The following is a 27,427-nucleotide window of genomic DNA, read 5'->3' as shown; positions in this document are numbered from 1 at the left end:
CAAAAAGACTATGTTCCAGCTGTCTGTCCTCCTTTGAAAGAGTCTTCCTAAAATTCCTGCAGCCATGAAATTAAACGCTTGCTCCTTGGAAGACCAGCTATGACCAACTTAGATAGCATATTAAAAAGCAGAAACATTGCTTTACCAACAAAGGTCCATCTAGTCAAAGCTATGGTTTTTCCAGTAGTCATGTATGGATGTGAGAGTTGGACTATAAAGAAAGCTGAGCACCGAAAAACTGATGCTTTTGAACCGTGGTGTTGGAGAAGACTCTTGAGAGTCTCTTGGACTGCAAGGAGATCCATCCTAAAGGAAATCAGTCCTGAATATTCATTGGAAGGACTGATGCTGAAGCTGAAACTCCCATACTTTGGCCACCTTATGCAAAGAACTGACTCACTGGAAAAGGCCCTGATGCTGGGAAAGACTGAAGGCAGGAGGAGAAGGGGAGGACACAGGATGAGATGGTTGGATGGCACCACCGATGCAATGGACATGAGTTTGAGTAGGCTCCAGGAGTTGGTGATGGACAGGGAAGCCTGATGTGCTGCAGTCCATGGGGTCACAAAGAGTCGGACACGACTGAGCAACTGAACTAAACTGAAAAATCCTCCCCACAACTTCCCCTTATTTCAATACATCATCAGCTAGATTTCACCATAGGTCCCACATCTGCCTGTAGCGGGGTACCCTGATGCTCCAAATAAAATCAAGCTTCTGTAACTGAATAAGAAGGGAATGGATATGGGGCAAACAAATAGCATCCTCTGCCTGAGGGCACAGCCAGGATTGGAGATGTGTCAGCAAGTGTGCCAGAAGCACAGGGGGTCCCAGGGGGTCAGGGAGCCCGTGAGAGGGCGCAGGTGGAGAGGAGAGGGCTCAGTGAGGGGCTTGGGTAACCTGAGAGAGACAAGAGTGTCAGGACAAGAGCGTAGTGAGGTCACGCACAGGTACAGAGGGATGATGACCGAAGAGAGCTGGAAGGAAGGAAATTTGAAGCATAAAAATGATACCAGTGTTTACTATATCAGAGTTCTTAGTCCCAATGAAAAAAAAAAGTCCAGGATGTGACTGAGTGGAACCAAGGTCACTGGAGTTGGGGAGGTGGGTAAGTCCAACCTGTTCAGAGGGTGACGGGGCACAGGGGGCAGGGAAGAACTGCTCTTCTGACTGATGGTGAGGACAAGGCGGGACAGGTGTGGGCAGCCTCAGGGTGCCCGCATGGTGGCGGCTCTGAGTCCTGAACCCTTCCCAGAGAGGTTTCAGATGGGATGGGGCAGAGAAGGCGGGGAGGAGACAGGCCTTCGTGGACGGCACAGTGACACGCTGTTGGTCCTCCTACAGGTGCGCAGACTGAAGCCAGGACCCCAGCCAGGTGAGCGCTTGTCCTCCAGTATGGGGGGTGCGGTGGGGCAGGGCTATTTATGAGCAAGAAGTTTCCTCCTGAGAGCAGCACCAGGGAGCCTTTCACAGGCCTCCCCTCCTGGACCTCCATCCACATCCTCCCAAGCCCCCACAGGCCAGGCTCTTCACTTCCTGAGGCTCCCGATCCTTAGAAAGTCAGAGCAGTGGACCGGCTCTTTCTCTGACTCTCTCCCAGAACATCTCCCTTTGTCTGTCTCTGGCACCCACCTTTCTTCCTTCCATCCCCAGGTCTCAGCCTTTCCCTCTGTTCATCCTGGTCTGTCTCCCCTTGAACACCGTCCTTCCAGAACACACCCATCCCCTCCACGCTCTGTCCCCTTTCTTGCTCCTCTAAAGTCTGTCCTCTGCCCTGTGACTCGGGGCCTCCGGCTGCCCTGGCCTGTCTCTCCTCAGAGCGGCTCCCTCGCGGCCCCCAGCCTGGCTCCCTCTCCTCTGGCCCCGGCTCCTCTTCCTTCCCCAACACTCACCCTCCTCACCGCCCGCCCACCGCATTCCTTTGTCATCCTCTGCCATGTCCAGGCTTTTCCGTCTCACAGCCCCTCCCTCCTTTCTCGCCTTCCTGACTCTTGACAGTGTCCTCCCGGGACCCCTCCCCAGATGGCGTCTCCTCGGGGACCAAGGCCTGAGCACCACCCAGGGGACCTGAGGGAAGCTCCCTGGTTCTCACGCTCCAGTTTGGACCCAGGCGCTGCTGCAGAGAGGACAGGCGCCCCCTCCTGCATCTCCTCCCTGCGCCCCTCAATAAAGCCGCTTCTCTGCAAGAGTCCACCCCAGTCAGCTCTCAGGGACGGGGCTACACTGCAAATGGCCCCTCAACCCCATCCAGGCAGCCTCCTCCTGAGAGCCCCAAACCTCTGCCTTCATGACCAAGTGTGACCAGGCAGGTCACAGAGCCCCCACCGAGAGAAGCGGCCCTAGGCAGGTGGTAGCTCTTTCCTGCCCAGACTCTGACACAGCACTGCCCTCCTGTTCCCACTCAGGGAGTCCTCCCAAAACTCGGAAGAGAATTACGAGAACACCGGGAATAAAGGTAAGTCCTGCCGCCAGCATCCCCGCTCTCACCTGGGTCTTCCTTCTTCTCCCCACACCCCCTCCCCACACAGGTGCCCTCAGCATCCTCCTCTCCCCTGCCTCACCCACCCTCCCCTGAGACCCTGGTCCTGACCTAGAGATGACCTCACTGCTGGAGCCCCTGCCCATTTCTCTACCTTGGCTGCCTGGTCACCTGATCCTGGCACATGTTGATTTTTTCTAGGACAACATGTAGACCCCAAGCCAGATGCCAAGGTAAGCAGCTCAGATTAGGGCCTGAAAGGATGAGAGGGAGGTCTGGAGAAGGGGCATGGAAGAATAGAGGGACTGCGGTGTAGTCAGGGCATCAGCTGTGGGATCATGGCTCTGAGATGGGACTCCCCCCCTTCAACTGTCTCACTCCCTCCCCTTTCCCTTCTCCCCCAGGATGATGGTGGTGGCAGCGGAGGAGTCCTCTACGCCTCCCTCACGCTCTCTACGTTAAACTCACCAGCAACAGCAGCGCCTCCCTTGCCCCGTCCCCAAGAGGGCCCCCAGGAAGAGACCCTATACTCTATCTTAAAGGCCTAAGCAGTGGGACTGAGTGGGGACCTCCTTCGAGTCAGCTGCGCACAGGGATCTCAGCTCCTCATAATCTCCCTGGCCAGACGCAGACAGCTCAGAGGCCGGCAGGTGCCGGGCCACCAAGGACCTGAGAGTCACACAGCCCCCGCCCCGATTCCCTCTTCACCTCCCCAGCCTTTCACCACAAAAATAAAAGGACCTGTGCAATCTGCCTGAATGCATCTGCGGAGAAAGCTGACGTCACCTTCAACTTCTGTCCTTCCGGAAGCTGAAAAAAATGAACCATGATAAATAGCTCACACCCAGATCCCTCCCCTAGTACTTCTGTTCAGTGACTGCCTCAGGCCAGAGACAAATAAATCCCCAAACAGTGGTAATCAATCTGGAACCCAAGGTCCGTCCCCCTAATCTAACCCTTCTACTTTCCGTAGGATAATAACTAGCACGTGTCGTGTTCGTGCTTTACGTGCATGGCCTCATTTCAGCATCATCAGCCACTCTATATGGCACTGGATGCACCATTCGGGACAGGAAAACAAGAACCAGAATGGTCACAGCGCTTTCCCCGAAGCCATGTTACCAGTAAGTGGCTGAGGCAGGCTGTGAACCCAGACCTGCCCTCTCGATCTCCTTCTCCTAAGGCTCAGGTGTCATCGCCTCCCCAGATCCGTATACTGACAGGTCTCCCACCAGAAGGCACCATGTGCCCAGTGACACGGAGAAGAGGAAGAAGCCAAAAAACACCAAGTGGTTAGAGACAAACCAAACCAAGTAAACCAGTAACCTGGTTTATTAACATAAACTGCACAACTCTGACTTTAGCCAAGTAAGCTCACAGCCAATGAACAACCCCAACACTTATCAGCTTCTTGGGGATCCTGAGAGGCTCTTCACCCAGGAAGGAGTGACAGAGAAGGAAGGAGGCACAAGTCCACAGCTATTCCTCACAGAAGGCCACAGCGAGCTCCCCTGTGTCAACTCTGTGCTGCGGCTCCTCCCTCGGCTCCAGCTCTTCTCCAACATCTCCCATGAGCTGGTCCAGATCCAGGTCACTGGAGGCTCCATCATCACAAGGGACACTTCCAGCATCCTGGGGTTCAGGCCCCTCTTCCCCACCAAGACGGGCCCCACGAGCAGCTGGTGGGGTCGGGACTTCTGGCACTAGTCTAGCTTCTCTTTCTTCAGATAGGCTGCTTACTGAGGCTTTGCTTTGGGGAGCTTTAAATTTTTTCTTAGGGTCTAAATGAAAAAGTGACAAAACTGAGAGTCTTATCAGGTCATCTGTCCTCACCTTGTATAAGTCCAACTCCTGAACTTTCTGTTTCCAAAACAATCTCTGGGAAAAGATGACCTTTCTTTATAGAAAGAAAATGGGGTTTGGAATCAGAAAGACTTGGATCCGTGGACCTTGAGAAAACTTTAAACCCTTTGAACCTCAGTCTCCTTATCTTTAAAATGGTAAATACCCAGTGACAGAGACACTGAAAGAACTAAAGGGACGGTGTGAAGTATCTACCCAGCTGGCCCACAAAAACACCAATAAATGTTACTTCTACCTCCTTACCATTCTTGTGTCCCTGTATGTCCCTGAATAAAATCAAATAATAACCATAAGATGTTTCTACAGTGTGTGTTGTGTTCTGTGATTTAGATGATGCCCTTTTGGCCAAACTTTTGTGTGTTTTTTGTTTTGTTTTTGTTTTTTTTCCCAAAATAATGAAAAGCTGTGGAAGTTTTAAGGAACTATCAAAGGAGGAAACCTGCAGATGTGAGTCTCCCTCCCCACAGTCCCCTAGTCTGAGTCTTACCCGGCTGCTCAGGTCCTGAATTTCCATGCCCTTTTTTCCTTCCTATTATGGGCACAGGTGGAGGTGCAGGTTCGTTTAACAGAGGTCTCTTTGTTGTTCTCCTTTTCAGGGTCCCATCTTGTCCATCTGCTCCACCGGCATCACTCCCAACCCCCAATCCTAAAGGACATTGGTTTATTTCTGAGTGACAGTGTGGCTAGGGTCCACAAACTCCAAACATTCAGTCTTTGCCCTGTGTCTTCTGCTCATTTTCAATCTAGTGAGTCCTTCTGGTTCCTTTCTTTTCCCCCAAATATTTCTTTTCTTTCCCCCTGGGTCTTCTTCTCTTTATAGTTCACCTCAAAACCTGCCTTCTCCAAGAAGTCATCCTTCTTGGCTAAGAATTTAAAATATTCATTCCACCTTTAACCTAAGATTTTGTAATTCAACTCACAGAAGTGAGAAGCTACAGATTCCCTGATCACATTAGCATGAGTCTTGCCCATTTTCTCAGGTTCTGGAGCCGAGAGGTCAGTAAGGCCCAGTCACCTGCAGACCCCTCGCACTTTCTGCTTCTGCCCTGCCTTAAAAGGAACACATCTCGTTTCCAATTATCCTGCTTACCTCTTGCCTTGGGTTTTTTTGTTTGAATTTTGGCTGACTTGGGATTAGGCAAAGTTGGATCCTGAGAAAAATAAAATATAAATGAAGTCATATAATTGTGATTTAATAGAGTAGGATGCTACAGAAATGATGGGTGTACTTAAGGAAGTTCCAGATGCTAATTCTACCCAGTTTGATCTACAAAATCTATCTAACTTCAGTCAAAATCCCAGCAAGTTATTCTGTACCAGTATATGATACCATAATGATGGATACGTGTCACTACACATTTGTCCAAGTCCATAGAATATACACTACCAGGAGAAAATCCTAAGGTAAACAATGGACTCTGCATGATTATGATGTGTCAATGGACTGAATAGGTTCATCAACTGCAAACAAATGCACCACTCCGGTGGACGATGTTGATAACAGGGGAGACTATACATGTGTGGAGGCAGGAGGTACATGGAAACTCTCTGTACCTTCCTCTCAATTTTACTGCAAACCTAAGACTGCTCTTAAAAAGTCTTTAAAGATGAAAAATATCTATATTTCATATGCCTGAAAAGAGACTAAGGAAATAAAATAATGAATATCCTAAGTGTCCACACAGGGAAGAAAGTAAAGAGAGGCAAACTGCTATTCTGTAAAATTGCTCCAGTAAGAACCAAAGAACTACAGTGGGAAATGAGATTATCATCAAAAATTAAGTTCCTAGAGATATGAGGTATTAGAATAACTGAGGACAGAGGCTCTTCTTCCCTGAAGAGTCCTAAGACAGAAAACCAGTCCATCAGGGCTACCCTGATGCAAGTACAGGACAGTTCCTTAGAAAATACAAATCCATGCTAACCAGATGCCCTAAAGCAATCTCCTCAAAGGAATCCCCAAGATCAATCTTACTGTTTTATCTTGCTCCTCGTCTTCATCCTCCTCCAACTCTGGCTCTTTCTTTTCTTTCTCCAAGCAGGAATCTAAGCTGCTAGCCCCAGAAAGCAGTAAGTCTAGAACAGGAATAGGAAAGAAAGGTTAAATAATTTATCTAATAAAATAGGTGATGAGTTAGTGGAGCTAATCCCAGAAAATCAATCTTCCAACACTGTCTTTCATATCCAAGTCAAAATTTCTCCATAAAATCTGATGCCAGATTATCACGGTTCTACCCTCTTCCAAGTCCTTTCACTAGTCAACATGCACTCTTCCTCCCTACTCCCTTTTTTCTCCATTCCTGTCACTACCCATGTGTCCATCCATCCATCCCAGACATTTGCTCAACAGCATTTATGTAAAGCCTCCTATTACAGAATCCAGAACTAGGTTGACGGCACTGGATATAAAATAAAAGCTTCAGTAGCTGCCCTCATGAAGGAATCCCTTCCATCCCTCTCTGGTCCTTAGCCTCCTACTTATCCTACCTTTTTCTTCCCCACTATCGTCAGGTCCACTGTATCGGCTCCAGAAACCAAACAAGTTAACCCGCTCCTGAGGGAACCAAGAAACAAAAGCATCATCCACTAGTCTCCCAGGGGCTAGTTTTGCCTCCTGTCTTCAAGGTTTCTAGTTACAGAGTCTGTATTCATATTCCACACCATTTTCACTTGAAACTTCACATTAGGTTTATCTAAATTTTTGTAGAGCTTAACTACTATAGCATGTTATAACATTATACAATATTATTATAACTTCTTTTTCCAGTTTGTTTATAATTCAGTTAATAGCTGGGAAGAGGAAATTAACTGTTTGTTATTCTCCACCCCCTACCCAAAGGCAGGATTTGCGGGTAAAAACTAACCCCACAGAATAAGGTATGTACACCTGAGACCTGAAGTTAAATGGGTGGTGGTATTCCCTCTAACACAAACTGCCTCTGTTTGGACAGAGAAAAAGTTCCATTTGTCCAAGGGTAGGGAAAACAATGGATGGTTTAAACAGTCAAGGGAACTTGGCCTGGGAAGAAAAGACTAGTTCTAGAACTAAGACTGTGTAAGAGGGAAGGAGAGCCAATTTTCTACAGGAGGGACTGTATGACTTGTTTTGCATCCCAAGTCCCAAAGAGAAGGAGGTATGTGATCTAAACTTTCCCACCTGAATACTGATCTGCTCTGCCTTTTGAGCCATCATCACGGCTAACCCCAGTTTCTGGATGCAGTCCTTATTCTTGCACTTTCTCTGAAATAAAAGAAGATTAGAGTCAGTGATAAACATTAGGGAAGTGACTCCAACATACTGTTACTCACCAGACATTATCTTTACATTTATTTCTACTTCCTGGTATTGATATGATACTCCTATTCTTAATCTTTTGAGCTCAGAAACACAACCCTCCCTTGTACCAAAACAAACCTTTCATCAATTTCTAGCAATATTTTCAACCAACATTTTGGCATCCTCTCCAAAGTAAAGCCCATGGAAATTTGTAAAGGCAAAATTAAAGAAGTTCAGATGACTGCACTTTTAAGCTTTTCACAAGTTTCTTTATATCCAGCTGCTTGATTTAATACTCACGGCCTGATTATCTAAGGTCCCTGAGCTCCTAGGCATTATTGGTAAGGCCCAAAGTGATTATGGGCTTCCCTGGTAGCTCAGCTGGTAAAGAATCTGCCTCAATGCAGGAGACCCTGGTTTAATTCCTGAGTCAGAAAGACCCCCTGGAGAAGGGATAGGCAACACACTCCAGTATTCTTGGGCTTCCCTGGTGGCTCAGATCGTAAAGAATCTGCCTGCAATGCGGAGGCCTGGATTCAGTTCCTGAAGGCCTGGGCTCAATTCCTGTGCTAGGAAGATCCCCTGGAGAAGGGAATGGCTACCCACTCCAGTATTCTTGCCTGGAGAATTCCAGGAGGAAATATCATTTAGTTACTTCAGTGGTTCTCAACCAGGGGAGACTTTTCTCCCAGAAGACATTTGACAATGTCTAGAAATTTTTTGGTTGTCACAACTAGGGTGAGGGCTACTACTGGCTAGATGCCATTAGAGCCCACGGATGCTGCTAAATATCCTACAATGCCTAGGACAGCCCCTCATAATAGAAAATTATCTGACCCAAAATGGCAATAGTGTTGAGACTGAGAAACCCTGAGTTAATCTGTGCCTTCATTTCTATCATACTTGCTTGGGCTAACCTGCAGAAAACCATGGTCTTCATGAAGGCCCTCTATCTGCAGACAGGGAATGAAACTAAGAAAAATCATTTTCCTGTTGCAATCATGGTAGAAAGAAGTGTTCCTCATGAATAACCTCACCCTGGCATACTTGGTCAGACATGAGACTTCCTCTTGGCATAGCTTCCTCTGGGAAAAATCACATTTAATAAAGGGAAGATTTTGTTTCTCAAGTTCCCTATATCACAACTGATCCCTGGAGGTTGCTTACCAGTCCACTTAGCTCCAGGGACAGCTCCTGGAAGTTCTTTAGCATGTTGACTGGGATCCAAGCACGAGAGACTGTTTCTCCAAAAAATGTCACATGGTACTTGGACTGTAATAAAAGGTAGCTTTGTTATAGCCTCTTGTCCTCCTCCTTGCTTTGACCCACTAGCCAGGAAAAGGCAGAAGAGCTGAGAATTCACAAGAAAGGAAGTGCTGGGCCTTGTCTGTTCCTTTAAGACTGACCCACCTATCCCACCTGATTCCATTGTTCTTCCATCCTGACCTCAGATGTCCTAACCAAAGCCTATTTGTCAAAATCACAAATGTCCTAGTAATTAATAAATATTTAATTAGATATTTGTTTGTTTATATATCCATTTGTCACTCTAGCTAAGTATCTGTTTCTGCTTGTGTCTGCTGGCTGTGTCTGTATTTCTAACTCTGTACGTCTGTTAGGATGGATTTGTTCATTACTTTGCCCTGAGCACTGACCCACCCTGAACCAGGAAAACTCACCGGCAGGGAATCAAGATGAGAAGCAAAAAGAAAATATTCTCCCAGGTCAGGATCAGGTTCTACCATGCCTGGCCACCTGGAGAAGATGGGTGTAGGGGATGGAAGAGAAGGGGTTAGATGAACAGAACACAAACTCATCAATATACATGTACATAAAAGGGCACTGGGCTTCCCTTGTGTCTCATATGGTAAAGAATCCACCTGCAATGCTGAAGACCTGGGTTCGATCCCTGGGTTGGGAAGATCCCCTGGAGGAGGGTATGGCAACCTACTCTAGTATTCTTGCCTGGAGAATCCCATGGACAGAGGAGTCTGGTGGGCTACAGTCCATAGGGTTGCAGAGTCAGGACACAACTGAAGTGACTTAGCACATAAAACGGCAGTACGTTTTGCAAATAAAGGATCCCCAAAATAGACCCTCTGTCATCCCTCCAGAGTGGTCACTACCAAATGACTGAGGTAACTTCCATCAATGTACAAAGAAGCTCAGAATCTTCCTACTAAAGAATATCTTATCTTCTAGGCCTCCTGGCAACCCCAAGAACAAAAATCTTCTGACTTGGGATACCTCCAAAGAAGAAACTATTCCACCCTTCCCTTTTTTCTCTTTACTTTGTATATCTCTCCTTTCCTAATGTCTAAAAAAAATCTTAGAGCCACTCATCTCTTTCTACCCATTCAGGGTAGAACTGGCTGACACTTTTTCCCAGGGAGATACCATGTCCACCATGAAATCTCTAGAAATCACTCTTTCAAAGCCTCCAAGATTAGTACTTTATATTCTCCCTCACCCATGCTCTTTCTAGGCAGGTAACATTTCCATTATAAACCCCTTTCATTTTCTTCCCTCTCTGCCTGAATCTACCACTCTCAAGTTTATGAAGAATGCTCTGACTCTACCATGGCACCCTACCAGGGGTAGCCGTATTGCTTGGCCCAGATGATGGATCCTGGGATGTAGGAGGCATAGGCCACATCACTTTCATGACCAGTCCAGGTCTCCTCAGGGATATCACAGCGATTATACTGCAAGTCTGCCAAAAGAGAGGAGGAATGCAGGGAAAGAAAAAGCCTCATGAGGTGAAAATCTGGATGAGGGCAGAGGAGAGGTCAAAAAGACATTGTTATGTGCATCAGGTAGGACCAAAAGGACACCTGGGAGACGGGCCTGGAGGATGAAAAACGGCTCATGAAAGAAATGCAGCTAGAGCTAGGAGAAGCAGGAGTGTTGGCTCATTATGTTCTGTAGAAAGAGATCCCAAACTTCCACCTACATCCCACATGTCTGACCCTGCTTCCATCTGTGTAACATCATGAAGATAATCTCTCCAATATTGTTTTCTCACCTGTAAAATAGTTGGGCTAGACTAGATCTTCATAATCTTTTTTAAGTAGTTTCAAACATTCTAGAATTCTAAGCTACTGAATCTCTCTTACTGGCTTTTCCTCATATATCCCATACCAACCCAATATCAAAAGTCTAGTCAGACTTTTGCTCAGAACAATTGTTTAGATTTACTCAGAACAATCATTTAGATCCCAGGACCCTCCCTACTCTTCAGAGTGTCTTCTTCTATCCCTTTATGCAGAAATCATTCTGAAAAGACAGCAAGATCCCCACCTCTCCCCCAGCACTAACTACAAGGACCCCTGGAGTTATAGCTATACTTTTGTCATATTTAATCTAAAGCATGAAAGCAGGGAAAGAAAGAAAGGAATATAAAAACTGAAAAGAAATTTCCATTTTACCTGTGTTCTGGTCACAGGACCAATTATCTGGGAGGATTGAGGGGTCAATGTTCCCATGTAGCCGCCTCCATTTCTCACAGTTTGGGGAGGAACACTGGACCCAGACTAGACATTGACCTGTCACAGCAAAGAAACCTGAAATAAGAGACTCAAAAATGTTCTTCCTTCTTCTATTTAATTAAAATCAATATACTCCCTGCCACCACCACTGCTGCCAGAAACACACAGCCCTAGAGATCAACTTGTTCAAGCCCTGACTTATAAACAGTAAAACCAAAAGCTTGGAGGAGAGAATTGACTGCTAAAGATCAGTCTAAATTGTTGGCAAAGCTGAACTTAGAACCCAGGTCTCACATCCCAGTCTTTCTCCTGAACCATGCTATCATCTCTTCTCCCCCAGGGCAGAAAGGAGTGTTTCCTGTATTGACATTTCTTTAAAAGGCTGCCTGGCATCTTTTTGGCTACTGCCTCATTTCCTGGCTGGCATGTCACTCCTAAAAAGTTCTCCTGAATGACTGTGTGTGCTTCAGCAGCACATAGACTAAAATCGGAGCGATACAAAGAAGATTAGCATGGCCCCTGCACAAGGATGACATGCAAATTCGTGAAGCATTCCAGTTTTTTTAGAAAAATGGTACTGAAGAATTTATTTGCAGGGCAACAATGGAGAAACAGACATAGAGAATAGATTTATGGACATGGGGAGAAGAGAGGAGAGGGTGAGATGTATGGGAAGAGTAACGTGGAAACTTACATTACCATATATAAAATAGATAGCCAAAGGGAATTTGCTGTATGGCTCATGAAACTCAAACAGGGGCTCTGTATCAACCTAGAGGGGTGGGATGGGAGGGAGATGGGAGGGAGTTTTAAAAGAGAGAGGATATATGTGTATCTATGGCTGATTCATGTTGAGGTTTGACAGAAAACAGCAAAACTCTGTAAAGCAATTATCCTTCAATAAAAAATTTAATTAATTAAAAAACAAAAAAAGTTCTTCCGAAGGACTGACCAGCATCGCTTTTGTGCACAGCATCCAGAGTTCCTATTTGAACTAACCTGTCTTATTTGAATTAACCTGTCACCAAATCACCAAGTTGCAGCCTTTGGGACCAAGAGCTTTGAGTTCACCCCTCACCAAAAGACAGGTTTAAGCCTATTGTTTCTCAGTCAACTATTTACTTCAGGCCCTGCTCAAAGGCCAAACATTCTTTTTATCCATTACATTCCAAACTCTCATCCCCACCTTTCTCTACCCCACATCTTCTAGGTTGACCCAAAGCTCCACACAGCCTCTCCTCTCTCCCTCCCAAACTCTTCCACTATATTCTCTGGAAATGAAAATGAAATTAATAGTCTTTGGAATTCCAGGCAAGAGCAACTAAAATCCACATATCTTCAACCTGTTTTCTGAACCACTGCCTCCTTTTTGAAATCTGGTGATGCTGCCCCAACCCGATCCCACCTGACCCATGCAGCCCTCTAAGTAGAGGCCCTTCTCACATCCCCCAGACCAGAAAGTGGGGTCAGTATCACCCTTACCTCCCATTGACACTTGCAGACCATTACTATCTTCCATTCTATAAAAACACTCCCTCCCTTAAGGTCCATGCCATGAGATTACACTACCCTCTCATCTCCCTTGCAATGACAATGCTGGTATCTGGTTCAGTCTTTTCCTTCTCTCTGCCTCCTGCCCTCATAGATTACCATATATCCACAAGGGTAATGTACAAGCACCCCATACCTTCTCCTCCATGCCACCTCAGTAGCCCCGTTACCTCAGGAACCCATGCCCATCCTGCATGCCACCCCCTCAGTCATCTGCAGGGACCGCACACTCCCCTGAATCACTGATCTAAACTCTTCTCTGATAAAAATGCCCCATCTGTCCACCTTGCTCCAAGAACCCATGGCAACTTTCACTTTATCTAGATCTCCAAGCCACTGGCCCCACCTTCCTCTCAACTAGTAGCAATCTCTTTTCTTCACTCTGTATAGTTACAAACATTTGATTTCCTTAGATTTTCTTGCAGACATCACCAACTCCCTTTCCCTCTGTCCTTCCCCCGACTCAGCTGGCAAACACAATTCTGAATGAACCCACTCTTTTCCTGTGCCTACACTCATTCAACTGAGCTTTGCTAGAGAAAATCACTGACCAGGTACACTATATATTCAGTTAACGACATCAACCAATATGTTTCTCTAGTAAGTTCACTCTCCCACTGTCAGTTTACCTTAAATGCTGAAACATAAGGGATGCCCTCCATCCCACCAAAATCATTCCTCAGAAAAGTAGATGACTTACATTTGGGTCCTTTCAAAATATCTCATATTATATATCACTTTCTCAGTTATTTTGAAGAAGTACTGGTTGGGAATGATGTATTAGTTTGAAATGACAGTTGCCACTGACAGTTTTAGATGTTTACAGAGGTGACCTGGCAAGGCTAGAAAAAAAGAGTGGGAGAAAGGGCCAGGGACCATAAAAGAGAACAGAGATCAAGAAAATAAATGGTGGTTGTAAAAATATAAATATTCATGAGAAAATGAGTGGGGGAAAAAATCATCCTAATGCTATAAAACTAGATATTTATGGTTTAGGATGAAATTTCTATGACAGTTTTAAAGACATAAAGTTCCTTAAAGTTTCCTTTCCAACAACTTAGAAAGAAGAGAAGACGTGTTAGAAAACTGAAGTTCAGATGTGGCTCTGTGTTAATGAAGGCTGATGTCACAGACACAGGTCAAGAGCATTTCAGTTGACCATTAATTTTTGAAACACTAGCTTTGTGGGTTCTGTGATCCCTCACTCTCCCTTTTCCCCCATCCCCTCCCATTTTTCTGGTAACTCCTGCCTCAGTCTCCAAATTGGGTTCACCTCATTCTCTGTCCAATCTCTAAACTGGAGTCCCAAAGCCTAACCATGGGTCTTCACTCCTATCTGCACTTTCTCCTGAGGTCAGCTCACCCAAATCCTCCATTTGAAACACATTTTCATACCTGACAACACAGAGATGTATGCCAGTAGCCTCTGTTCCGAGCTCCCAGCTCCTATAGCCACCTCGCTCTTTGACATCTGTATTTGGAGGTCTCACAAAAATCTCAAACCCAATGAGTCCAAACCCAAATTCTTGATCTTATCCTACAGAACTGCTTTTTATCCACTCCTTTCACACAACTGCTCAAACCCTCTTCTCTCTCTCACTTTCCAATATTCAATTCATCACCAAGTTCTGACAACCTTACCTCCAAAACATATCTTAAAACCATTTGCTTTTTGTCTCCTTCATCATCCTAATCCAAGCCACCAAAATATTTAATCCGACACTAACTTCTTAACTGGTCTACTCTTGACTTCTCATACTCCACTCTCCAATTAATCACCAAAAGGATGTTTAAAACATCAATTTGAGGATGTCACTTCCCTGGTTAAAACCCACCAGGGGCTTCCCACTATACTTAAGATGAAATTCTCACTTTGTAACATGGTCTTTGAGCTAGCCACTGCTACCTCCTTGTGAAGGAGGAAACAGACAAAACAGGCTCCATCTTGAAACAGGACTCCATCGTGGGCCGGACTGTGGACTTTGAGCTATATGCCCAGTATCTATGGAAACGACATACCAAATGGAAAACCAGGCCCCTGGATGGAAGAGCCCCAGGGCTCATACCTAGACTCTCCCTCCCTAAAAGAATACCCTAATTAACTGTGGAACCGAATAGAATCAAACATTCTATTATGTTTACTGGGGTATGACCACAGGCCTGTTGATAATTGTCCACTGTTAACTAGGCCTAAGGCATATGAATCAGGGTTAACTTTGATTGTATCTTTCTTTTCCTTTGTTCAGACTAGTTTCTGGGAATTTGGGGAGGTGGGTTTGGGCACATACGCTTAGGGTATTTAAGGTTTTCACAAAAACTGGTTGGGGTCCTTGGCTAAGGGGAGACTCTGCCTTGGACCCGCTGGTTGTAACTGAAGAAGGAATTCATAGGGCCTGGACTCCATCTCAGGCCTGTCTGTGCTGATCGTGCTCGACCACCTCTCCAGTGGACTCTGAACTCTCTGCTTAGTGCCTGTGGGAATGACAATGGAAGGATAAGACCCCCTCCAGACAGGGGAACCTTGAAGATCATATCCAGGTTACTCATCACCTAAGAGAAAACAGACACTAATCACCCCTGCCTCTGGACACTATCTATCAGAATGTAAGCACAGGCTTATCGGTTATTAACTATTTGGAATGTAACTGCGGGCTTATTGATTAATGACTGTTTGAACACATAACACGTGAATGATGGGGTTACTGTAGTTGTATTTACCCTTCCTTTGTTTATGTAAGTCTCAAGGGAATTGGGGTAGTGGGTTTGGACACGTACACGTCTTACACATGGGGTATAAAAGATTTTCACAAATGCTGGTCGGGATCCTTGGCTAAGAGGAGACTCTGCCTTGGGCCCGCCGGTGTAATAAACTGCACTCCACTATCTGCATTGTCCTTCTGAGTGAGTTTGTTTCCCGAAAAGCGTGGCTATAACATAACAAACTGCACTCAACTATCTGTGCTGTCCTTCTGAGTGAGTTTGTTTCCCGGACTCTGGCTATGACAGTTACATTTATCTAGAGCCACTTTGCAGCCTTGCTTCCCTTGCTCCCTGAATCCCAGTTATACCAGGTTTCTTCTGGCATCCAGAGTAAGCCAAACTTTACCTTATCTAAAACTTTCTCTTACACACTTTAGTTGGCTAACTTCTACTCTTGCTACAGGTTTCAGCTTAAATGTTATTTCCTTCCAAATGCATTCTCTGACTGACCCTATCTTAATTAGATCTCCACCGTTTCCTCTCAGGACATTGTTTTCCTTCCCTTCACAGAACTTAAAGCAAATTTTATTTACTGGATACTCCCTTTCTACTTCCTACTCCAGGAGCACCCATCTCTCCTCAGCAACTGTAAAAAAACAGGAAGGGTGGTTCACTGATAGTAAGAGGCCTACCCATTCGCTACAATCACAATTCAACCCACAAGCACTGCCAAAAAACAAACTTCCTCCAACAACTATGGATTACATGACTGAATAACTGAATGAATGAAATAGCTCTCTTTCTTCCTCAGCGCTATATCCTCTCAACAATTAGCTGTGTGAGATAAACTATAGTCTTTGCAGAATTTCCTCTAACATCCTAACGTCGTTACCCTTCTCCTCCACCTCCAATTTTCAAGTTCAAGGAGGTTTGTCAAACCACGGCTGAACTTACCAAAACCACTTCCTTCTCCTTTTTGTTGGTCCCTGTTCTGGGAATGATCCTGAATAGTTTCCTTCTGTTGGTCATTCTGTCTGTGCTCATGTCCACTTTGGTCTGTCTCCATTTTCTCATCTTCTGGGAAGATAAAAGAAAAACATTGTAGGGTTAGGAGATGAAGAGAATCTTTGTAGATAGGAAAAGAAGGAAGAAGAATCGCAGTTCATTAGTTTTAAGTCTTGGGCTGAAAATTCTCAGGACGCCCACTGTCCCATTCCCTAATTTCATGGAATAAGTACTTGAGCCAGATGTCAAAGTATATCGGATTATACTTACGAGCTTCCTTCTTTCTTTTGCTTAAGGAGAATTTATTGAATTTCTTCTCAGAGGATGCAGAATCTGGCTGGCCTGGCTTAGATATCTTTATCTCAGGGATTATTCCATCTTCTTGAGAGGCTGAAATCTCTAGAATAGGAGGTACCACTACTCTGTCTCTGCAAATAAGATTTTTAATTAAAAGATAGAAAAGGGCAATTTGTAGTACCCCTCTTTTGAAAAAACCCAAGGGTAAAAGTTAGGAGGACAGAAGACTTGCAAGTTCTCCATGGCCTCATGGGGTCATTTTATCCATTTACTGGCCTATTTTTCCCAATTCAAGTATCTTTCCTGAGATGAGAGAAATCTACCAAGATATGAAAAACATCTAGATAGAAAGACAGATAGATGGATAATCATTTATCCATCTATTAAGTCTACCCTGTGATCAACTCGCCACACTGGGATGAACTTACCCATCAGGATTATTATTATCAGAAGTATTAGAAGAAGCAATTCTTGGTTCCTTGTCTAATTGGGTACATCTTGTAGGCTGGGTACAGGAAGTCTCTGAAAAATCAAGGCTAGATTCCGTCCTCCCAAAACAAAATACTATAAGCAGAGAAGCAACTAAAGAAAAGAACTACTCCATTATTTCCAAACTGTAACCTCTCATTAACATATCTCCCATCAGTTGCCTGGAAGAACCTACCTTTAGACTTTTGCGATACCATAGAACTTGCAAGTTTTTTAATTCTCAGGAAAAACCACAAATGTGTATCTTTCTGAAAGCTTTTCCAGATGGATTTGCCTATTCTAGGATAGTCAGGTAATGTTAATTTTGTGTACATAACAGAAATTTTAGGTATCGTCTTTTATATCATTTGTCCCTCAAGCTTTCTCTAGAAGTGGAAGTATACCTAAGAAAAGCTGAAAATGTCAAACCACTGTCCTTAGCCTCAAGACCTTATGGAGGAAGGCTTCAGGGCCTATATTATAGAGTTTCTTATTCTAAAAATCAAATTCCTGAGCATATGTTAAAACAGTATTGGAAATAAAAATATACAAGAAATAGAAACCAAGGTCTTCAAATCTGGGAAAAATAATTTATTTTTTCTATGAAAATTGTAAACATATAAAAATAAATTTAAATTACATTAAAAAATCTAGATGAGCCTATATTTATATTCTGAAGTCAATGTAATTACTTTTCTAAAAGTCTATACCTTCTGTCTAAGATGGTTTAGCTATAGTCCTGTTGATAGAAGATGAATATTTAAAACTATTTCGAAGTCTCATCTAATATTTCCTTATGTAGAAAGATGGAGAGAAGGAGAGAAGCTATTAACTTACTCCACCCTTCAGATAATTTCTTTGCCTAACTGAAATTCTCTCACTAAAAGCCATACCCAAGCACTCCTGGAAGGACTTCCGTAGCACAATCTGGACAATCTCCTCAAATTCTGCACTGGTAAGAGTTGATTTTTCCTGCAGAGAGACAGGTAGGGGAGAAAAACTGCTCGTCTTTCCCCATTCCTGCTCTCTAGGAAGGAGGAAGCCTCCTTTGGATGAGGCAGCAAGTTCACAAAACTGAGAGCATGAATTCAACCTAAAGATGCCATCAATTCTATCACAGATAGCCTGGGAGTAAGAAGTCAAAGAAAAGGAAAACATTGATAGTCTCTACTTCTACTCTTACCTACATCCAACCTCAGCCCCTACCTGCCCAGTATTCCCTGCTAAATGCTTTCATTAAAACATTTTTTACCTCTTTGAGAAGAAAATACACACCCCCACAGAAGGAAAAAAAACTGAAACTACAGGATGAATCTCCCCTGTGGCATTTACTACATTCAAATTTATGTTATAAATATTTAAATATCTTCTGAAATGGAAAGATCCTATTTGCCCAGGCTGGATGATGAGGAGAAACTATCCCACTACAGCCATCCTTTTGATTTTTACCTTTTCTTTCTTTGCTTTCTTGCTGTCTTGAGCCTTTCCTTTTATCTCCTGGCCACTGACTGGACCATTCTCTGTGGTTGTTTTCTCCTTCTTCTTCTCTAACCCGGCCTTTAGCAGGCTTGGCCTGACCTCTGCCTGTGGGGAACTGATCTCCAGGATCTCCTCCTTTGATGAGTTAAGGTTATAGGGCATCAGGCTGTGCAATTTTTGTGCAGGTGGGGCAAAGGTATTTTTTTGTCCCTTCCCACATTCTGAAAGAAATTTTGTCATCAAATGTAATTTGTGAAACATGGAATCTAACACAGAAATGGCCAAACATTGCCCACTGACTCACAATATCAGAATTATCTGGAGAGACCTTTTAACAAATTCAAATTCCTAGACCTCTCCTTACCAAACTTCCCCAGGCCCCCACCTTCTCAACCCTGCCCTAAGATCCTAACAAAGTAGTCTGAAGTGAGACCCAAGAATCTGTAATTTTATAAGGCTATCCAGCTAACTCAGATGCACTTCAAGTTTAGGAACACTGAGTAATTCAAAAGCGATAAAAACAAGTATGCAGAAAACTGAAATATTCAAACATGAAATTTTTAAAATTTGCTTTTTTTTAAACTTTGCACAAAGTGTTATGGGAAATTAGAGGAAAATTTTAAAAAACTAGTCAAAATCTACAAAGGATACAATGAAAATTGTACTGATCCTCCCAAGCATAAGAAATCTATCTTTCTCTGGAGCTTCCATAATACTTTGTATCTATCCTGTTGCATTTACCACATTCAAAGTTATTCATAAATATTTAAATAACTCTTCTCTCCCTACAAGCTCATACATTTCTAGAGTAAGACTGTTCTAAGTCAAATATATTTCACTCAAAGTGGCTAGAAAAGCAGTAACTCTAACAAAGTGAACATGAAATACATATGAACTGAGCTTCCCTTTGGTGGGAAAGGTGCCTAGATGACCTAAGACTGAGAAAGAAGAGGAGAATGACTCTTGACTCACTTTCTTTACTCTCCAAGGTTGGCATCATTCAGCTCAGAAGCTACACTTTCTTTATGCCTCTGCTGAAAAAGAAATGAACTGTTATGCTCTGATTGAACAAAATTTATTTTATTGAAGCATAGTTGATATGTTAATTTCTGCTACACAGCAAAGTGATTCAGTTAAATATGTGTGTGTGTGTATATATATATATATATATACATACATATATATGTGCATATATGTATACATATATACATATACACATATACATATACACAAATATATATATATATATATATATATACACATATATACACACACACAGTACTGATCGAACATGATTTTAAACTTTCTCCTCTTCTTGCCTTCTTGGGTTCAGGGTCTCTTTGCCTGGGATGCCTAACCTACATTTTCTGCCTTATTGACTACAATTCTACTCCCGGGCAATGCCAATTACATGCTGGAGGATAATGAAAGTTGTTTTAAAGATTAGCAACAATCCTTAGTGTTTTAAGTGTTTAGAACTATGTCCAACATGAGGTAGGCACTTATAAGTAGGTGGAAATGATACTGGTAGTGATTTGTTTAAAAAAAAAATTCAACTGAGTAAATTTTGAGGATCTTATTGGCTTTATTCAACAAATCATGAATTGGGCAGCATTGAATCTACCAGGATAGAAGCTCCAAGGAGCTATACAAAATTAAACACTCTTACAGGCAGAAGAGCTAAGGAACACAGATGTAATACTAGGCAAAAAAGGAAAGAAAGAAAAAGAAAAAAGCAAATTAGTTATACAAGGTTACTTTCCTTTAAGGAATTACTGGGGTCTATCAGGCAGATTACCCAACTAGTGCTGATCAGGCAATTCCTGACTGACTGGTTTAAGATTCCATTTCTGAGAGAGCCAAAACTGTAATTAAGTTGTCTTGGTTTAGTGACAAGGGGCTTAGCATAAGCAACCCCATTTGGTGCCTCTTATTAAAACAAGATGTGTTTTTAACAGCCAGAAGTAAAAGTAGCAGTAGAGCAGCAGCAGTAGGGTGTAGACAGTCCTGGAGCTAAACAGTGAGATTTTTCTTCAGAGCAATAACCTTTCACAAGGTTCTTCTAAATACTCAAAATAAATATACTGTAGATTCACTTACCTATTTCAGACATCCCTATGCATAGAGAACTCCCCTTTTAACATCACTATAATGTATTATTTTCCTTTTACTTAGATCTTCTAGTCCAATAAATTTCCCAATGTGCTAGATTCTTGTATTAATAATTTTTATTCATGGCTCAGAAATATTTAGTAACCAGCAGATGTTTTTCAACTGTGGTGTTGGAGAAGACTCTTGAGAGTCCCTTGGACAGCAAAGAGATCAAACCAGTCAATCCTAAAGGAAATCCACCCTGAATATTCATTGGAAAGACTGACACTGAAGCTCCAATACTTTGGCCACTTGATGTGAAGAGCCAACTCACTAGAAAAGACTCTGATGCTGGGAAAGTTGAAGGCAAAAGGAGAAGAGGTGGCAGAGGATGAGATATTTGGATAGCATTACCGACTCAATGGACATGAATTTGAGCAAACTCCAAGAGATAGTGGAGGACAGGGAGGCCTGGCATGCTGCAGTCCATGGGGTCACAAAAAGTCAAACACAACTTAGTGACTGAACACAGAGGTCTCCAGAGAAGCTAGTAATAAGAATCTAGCATATTCATTCTATATCCATAGTTTACCTGTAGTTATCTACTCAGATGTGTTCTAAACAACATCCGTACGTTTCATTACTTCTACCAAAATTGTGACTAATAATAAATACACTTACTGGGCACTGACTATAATCTTTGAATATGTCATCTCATTTAATTCTCCCAATAAATCTATGAGATTGATGCCATTTTACACTTGGGGAAATTGATACTTAGAGGGAGTTAGAGATATTAAGTAATTGATAAATAGTAAAATCAGGATTAGAATCTGTCTGATTTATGTTTGTGTCATGAACTGTGCTACAGTACATCCCAGTAGTCTGGTTCAGTAGTTCAGTACTTCACACCCATTTTCACATCACAGCACACATGTAAAGCATCCACTAAAAGTAAACACTGAAACACACAGAAAATATTTCTAGGTACTCCAGGGTAAAAAGACCAGGCTGCTCACAGCCATAGACAACTGAGAGATGGGAGAGGGAGGCCTCCAGCCACACCAAAGGCTGAAGAGGTTAATATCTCTAGCTGTATGTCATTTGTGACCCAGCACGGTGCCAAGACTCATTTTATGATGTTCCAAGAACTTATACATTTTCCAGTTTTCACTTTCTACTACTGATATTATTTCTACCCAGCTGTGGTCTGCCAAAACCGCAGAGTTAATACACGGTAGAGTAAGATGAATCCAGGTCTTTGGCTTCTAAATTCTAATAATATGTCTATTCTTCTCAGTGATCTGATTTCTGGCTGTTGGTTTTGAGTACTTTGAAGGCCTTCGACCTGAAACTCAATCCTTTAACTCTGCTATCTCCCACTATAAAGAGATCCAAGAGGTTATCCAGGTGGCACAGTGGTAAAGAATCCACCTGCCAATGCAGGAGAAATCAGTTTAATCCCTTATCTGGGAAGATCCCACATGCCATGGAACAATTAAGCCCATGTGCCAGGACTATTGCGCCTGTGCTCCAGAGCATGGAGGCTACGACTGCTGAGCCCATGCGCTGCAACTACTGAAGCCCCCACACCTTGAGCCTGTGCTCTGCAACAAGAAAAGCTGCTACAGTGAGAAGCCTGTGCACAACTAGAGAGTAGCCTCCCCTCATTACAACTAGAGAAAAGTCTGAGCAACAACAAAGACAAAGAAACAAAGAAAATGAATAAGTAATAATAAAAAAGAGAGAGATCCAAAAGTTGCATAAAATGGATCTTTGGATTTGTATATTTTTCTCTCTAAAGGGGCTGAAAATTTTATGACCCTCAAATGGTTAACTTAAACACTCAGTTGCTCAGGGTGTAGAATTCCACCCTCCAGATTCCAAGATGAATTCAAAAGTTACTGGGGACTTGACTTAGTGTGGCCACAGCATGGCTGAATATAAAGTCTTTTAACAATTCTTTGGTATTTTTCTGCTCCTTTTCTTAATTCCATAAATGCAAATAATTGATATGTGCTGGTTTGCAGTAATTATTTTTCGTTTTTTTTTTTTTTTTTAATATGGAACGCTTCATGAATTGCGTGTCATCCTTGCGCAGGGGCCATGCTAATCTTCTCTGTATCGTTCCAATTTTAGTATGTGTGCTGCCAAAGCGAGCACTTCTTTTTCGTTTATACTCGTCTAGTGTGTGTTAGTCGTTCAGTTGTGTCTGACTCTTTGTGACCCCATGGACCATAGCCCATCAGGCTCCTCTGTCTATGAAATTCTCCTAGCAAGAATCCTGGAGTGGGTTGCCATTCCTTTCTCCAGGGGATCTTCCCAACCCAGGGATCGAACCTGGGTCTCCCACACTGCAGGCAGATTCTTTACCATTTGAGCCACCAGGAAAGCCCAATTTAAGGGGCACATTTTATCAGTTTCCATCTTGACTTTTCACCACCAACTCCCAAACTTATTTGACAGTGAAAGAAAAAGCAAGTAGGAAATTGGAGGAGAATCACTACAGCAAACTGGTCTCCTTCATGATAGTCCTAAATAAAAGCTACAAAGTGTATAAAATTAGGCCATAAAGGGAATAATAATAATAAATGACAAACATATCTTCTCCCAGACTCTAAAATTCCAAAAATGACTATGAGAAGTCCCTATGAAGATAATCAGAATTACAAAACTATACCAAACGAGGACTGCAAAATGAAATTAGTGTACTTGAGATGACAAAATTTGATTTTTTAAAAATGTTCATCTATACAATATGTTTGAGTGTCCATTAACTATCTCTGGAAGAACACACAAGAAATTGACAAAAATGTCTCAGTGGAGTGGTAACAGGTAGCTGAGGGTGGAAACAAGCTCTCTACTGTAGCCTCTTGTGTAAATCTAGTATTTTATACATAGACTGTCATTTCAAAGTGATTTTTTAATTCTATTTTTAAAATAAAATTTAAAAAAGAGTATTTTGATCAACCTAAAGAGGCAAAATTTTTCCAAGTTAGCTTTAAATCATTATCTAAACCTATACTGACCTCTCTAGGCCAAAGTGTGTTACTGAAGCCCCAACCAACTAGATAAAATTGTGATCACTGTTGAGTTAATAAGATGTAGTAAATATATAAACTTTCCTTATGGCTCAAACAGTAAAGAATTTGCCTGCAGTGCAGAAGACAAAGGAGATGTGGGTTCGATCCTTGGATCAGGAAGATTCCCTGGAGAAGAAAATGGCAACCCACTCCAGTGTTCTTGCCCAGATAATTCCATAGACGGAGAAGCCTGCCAGGCTACAGTCCATAGGATCCCAAAGAGTCAGACATGACTGAACACGCATGTAGAGTGAGGGTGTGATGAAAAACATTACTTTTAAAGAAAATCTCTATCCTGATCAATAGAGAAGGGAAAGTTTGGAAGTCACTGTCTGATAAGTCTCTGCTCCTCTGTTTCAGATGAAGTATTTTCTTCCACAATAATGAATACTGAAATCCACCTCAGAGAGAGTAAGACAATTTTAAAGATAGTTAATAAATATAAAATACCACCAACTTTTATCTGGCCAGCTACAAAATGACTGGGGGCTCTAAACTCAGGAATAACATTTGAGATTTTAGTTTCTCTTTTCTTACCTTAGATGAAAAATATTGGGAAAAAATCCAATAAAGCTTTAAATGTTAAAGTAAAAGAAATTCCATAACCAGATCCTAACTCCTCAACTAACATAAGAAAGAAAGGTGAATAAGGATGGGGAAATAACTTAGAAGTAATAAAGGGACCCAAGGGAAGGTGAATGAGGTGTTCCAAAAAATAGTTTTCTTTCATTTAGAACACCAAAAATCATCACACTGATTAGAAAATGAAATCACCTAGCTCACCAGATCTCCAACTATTTATCTGTGTTAGGTTTTCTCATATTCTTCAACCAAAACAAGATATCACAACACATTGAGTTCAGAAACAGATGAAAATCCAGCTGTTTTCTCTTAAGCCAGACATGTGAGAGATGTGCAGAAATGTAACACCATTCTTCATACTAAACTTTCTTTCACTTAGGAAAATATATTTTCATTTAAATGTTATCTACATTAACATTATGTAAATGGTTTATTATCATCATTTTAAAATTAGTCAATAGACTAATTTTTCTCAGTTTAATTTCTAATACTTAAGTATCATTGCACAGGTAAAGAGATATAAACCAATCTTTGGAGTCCTTCAAAATTTTTAAGAGTATAAAAGGATTCTCAGAGGACTTCCCTAGAGGTTCAGTGGTTAAGAATCTGCCTGCCAGTGCAGTGGACACAGGATTGATCCCTGGTCTGGGAAGATCCCACATGCTGTGGGACAACTAAGCCCATACACCACAGCTACTGAGCACATGCTCTAGAGTCCAAGAGCCACAACTGCTGAAGCCCAGGTACCCCAGAGCCCACGTTCTGCAACACAAGAAGCCACCGCAAAGAGAAACACATGCATCGCAACTGGAGAGTAGCTCCTGCTGCCCCAACTAGAGAAAGCCCACATGCAGAAACAAAGACCCCATGCAGCCAAACAACAACAACCAAAAAAAAACTTTTAAAACATAACTTAAAAATAAATTTTTAAAAAGTATTCCAGGGCTTTCCTGGGGGCTCAGTGGTAAAGAATCTGCCTGCCAATGCAGGAGACTAAGATTCAATCCTTGATCCTGGAAGATCCCAAATGCGGACGAGCAACTAAGCATTTGCACCACAACTAGTGAGCCTCTGCTCCACAACAAGAGAAGCCGTCTCGGTGAGAAGCCCACACACCACAACTAGAGAGTAGCCTCTGCTTACCACTGCCAGAGAAAAGCCTGTGCAGCAATGAAGATCCAGAACAGACAAAAATAAATAAGTAAATTTAATTTAAAAATAAAGGGATTCCGAGACCAAAATGTTTGAGAACTGACTTAGCTAAATAACTTAATTCAGTCTTGTCAATATTTTTCAAAAAGCCTTAATCCTCCTCCTCCCACTCGGAATGTGTTCACAAATTTCTCCCAAGTATCCAATTACTCCCTCTTTATATTGTCCCTGGAATCCTTGGTCTAAGAGGACAAAAATAAACCCTTTAGAATTGCCCTCTAACACAGACTCTGTGAGCCTCAAAAAATTGTATTTAAAAACTATATTTTGAGCAGAGAAAAAAAAAGATCAAGTTTCTATTCTTACTGAGTTGACATTCTAGTGGGAGTAGTTAGACAATGATCAAAACATGTAAATATATATATTGCAAAATAAAAAAAAGATCATATATTCAGAGGAAGCACTTTTCTCAGGGTTACTTGAGATGCTGCCTCCCAGGCTTGAGTTCCTCAGTATGTCCACCAAATAAAATATAACTCTCAAAAAAATAAATAATAAGATAAAGACTATATTTTAACTCTCCTTTAAGCTGGAGTTGGATTTCTTTTTGTCTTAATGTCTGATGGTATGTAGATTCCTGCTTATTTTCATGCCTCCATCAGTAAGTTTGTTCTTTCTTCCTTCCTTCTCTCATGTGAGTTCAGCAAGCATGATTCTAAACTTTTAACAAGACAAAAGGAAAAAACTGATCCCAGCTACCCTTATTACCCATACTAGGCTGCCTAACAAGACATTTGGGGCTTCCCTGATGGCTCAGTGGTAAAGAACCCAGTGAGGTGAGTTGATCCCTGGGTCGGGAAGATCCCCTGGAAATGGAAATGGCAACCCACTATCCTTGCGGTATCCTTCCAGTATCCTTGTGGGGTAACTCCCACGGGCAGAGGAGCCTGGCAGACTACAGTTCATGGGGTTGCAAAAAAGTCTGACACAACTTAGCAATGAAACAAGACATTTACTGTCATAACTACTTGAAGTAAAACCTTTTACGGAATCTCATAAATTAATGGTGACTAAAGCTTAAAGTTCAGGGAGTGCAAGGAAGCAGAGAGTCACGGCCAATTATCACCAAGACAGACTCTTTAGTACCCTGACCTTGGTTCAGACCCTTTCTATCTAACCACTGAAAAGCTTCCACACGTGCCTGGAATAATGCCAACCTCAAACAAGCCATTTTGTGTTGCTTTCCAAGGGGCCATGCCCATGAACTCCCAGACCACTGCACCATTTCCCCTCACAGAGTGCCAAGATTTGGAACGATAAAAGACCTAATCTCACTTTTCCCACTTTTAAAAACAGAGGGAAGAACTTGGAGACACCCACATTTTTTCTCTTTCCTCACCAATTCTCTCTTAAAAGCACAGCAATTCAGACCGGAGGTACCACAGAGCCAAAAGCCCATGACTCCTCTCTAAGGGTAAAACAGCGGCTCTCTAACCTCTCCTCTCCATCAACAAACCCCCCATGAGAAAATTTCCCCTCAGCTCCCCCTCCCCATTCCCCCCCCCCCAACCCACGGAGCACCAGGATCCTCATTCTCGCTCAGCTCGACATTGCCCACCATAATACTGAGGTAGATTTGGTTTTCTCTTAGGAGCAAGTCTGCGGTTAGACATTCTGAGGAGAGGGATAAGACATCACCCTGAGGAGAAAACTTTTCCTCAGGCGACAGGTGCCAAGACTGGCCAAGCCTAGAACCTTCAGGTGCAAGCGGGAAAACATCAACTACCTTCTGGTGCGTAGAGGACCTAAGGGTGAGGAGCAGACAGAGTTACTAAAGCGATTCTACCAGCCGCGCAAACCTCCAACCAGCTTTCCCGCCACCAAGGAAAGGCGCGAGGCCACTCACAAGCTC

General features: G+C 42.8%; 2 protein-coding genes and 2 non-coding genes across 6 annotated transcripts in view; 2 read left to right on the top strand and 2 right to left on the bottom strand.

Moving 5' to 3' along the window:
- The window catches only part of PILRA (paired immunoglobin like type 2 receptor alpha), a 15,489-nt gene extending 10,854 nt beyond the window's left edge, over positions 1 to 4,635 (top strand). For 2 of the 3 annotated variants that reach the window (XM_061153571.1, XM_061153572.1), the window contains exons 4-7: positions 1,345 to 1,375; positions 2,406 to 2,455; positions 2,681 to 2,712; positions 2,884 to 4,635. In XM_061153571.1, the coding sequence (XP_061009554.1) occupies positions 1,345 to 1,375; positions 2,406 to 2,455; positions 2,681 to 2,712; positions 2,884 to 3,027 (257 nt within the window). In that variant the 3' untranslated portion in view covers positions 3,028 to 4,635. The other variant, XM_061153573.1, reaches the window with a different exon arrangement.
- On the bottom strand, positions 3,959 to 27,427 carry ZCWPW1 (zinc finger CW-type and PWWP domain containing 1). Its single transcript, XM_061153574.1, has 17 exons — positions 27,302 to 27,427; positions 19,580 to 19,641; positions 18,578 to 18,828; positions 18,010 to 18,100; positions 17,089 to 17,224; positions 16,634 to 16,785; positions 16,313 to 16,435; positions 11,048 to 11,164; positions 10,212 to 10,332; positions 9,299 to 9,374; positions 8,787 to 8,891; positions 7,500 to 7,583; positions 6,830 to 6,896; positions 6,318 to 6,418; positions 5,433 to 5,493; positions 4,830 to 4,988; positions 3,959 to 4,260 (listed from the first exon to the last, which is right to left on the bottom strand). The coding sequence occupies exons 2-17, from the start codon at positions 19,605 to 19,607 to the stop codon at positions 3,959 to 3,961; spliced, it is 1,974 nt and encodes a 657-aa protein (XP_061009557.1). The 5' UTR covers positions 19,608 to 19,641; positions 27,302 to 27,427.
- LOC133064108 (U6 spliceosomal RNA) lies at positions 11,569 to 11,671 on the top strand. The gene has a single exon (XR_009694582.1). It is a non-coding gene; the product is annotated as a U6 spliceosomal RNA (small nuclear RNA).
- On the bottom strand, positions 22,756 to 22,861 carry LOC133064107 (U6 spliceosomal RNA). Its single transcript, XR_009694581.1, has one exon. It is a non-coding gene; the product is annotated as a U6 spliceosomal RNA (small nuclear RNA).

This window comes from Dama dama, chromosome 10 (assembly GCF_033118175.1).
Source record: "Dama dama isolate Ldn47 chromosome 10, ASM3311817v1, whole genome shotgun sequence".
Classification (NCBI taxonomy): Eukaryota; Metazoa; Chordata; class Mammalia; order Artiodactyla; family Cervidae; genus Dama; species Dama dama.
The sequence above is the reverse complement of the archived record's forward strand: the minus strand, read 5'-3'. Positions and strand labels throughout refer to the sequence as shown.

Bases quoted from the DNA above. Each gene is read 5' to 3' on its own strand.
- ZCWPW1 (XM_061153574.1), bottom strand. From the start codon at position 19,607: ATGATGCCAACCTTGGAGAGTAAAGAAA. The intron at 16,786-17,088 runs GTAAGTTCATCC...TTGCAGAGACAG, and splicing joins GATAATAATAATCCTGATGG to AGTAGTGGTACCTCCTATTC. The intron at 9,375-10,211 runs GTAGGGTGCCAT...CATCTTCTCCAG, and splicing joins AAGCAATACGGCTACCCCTG to GTGGCCAGGCATGGTAGAAC.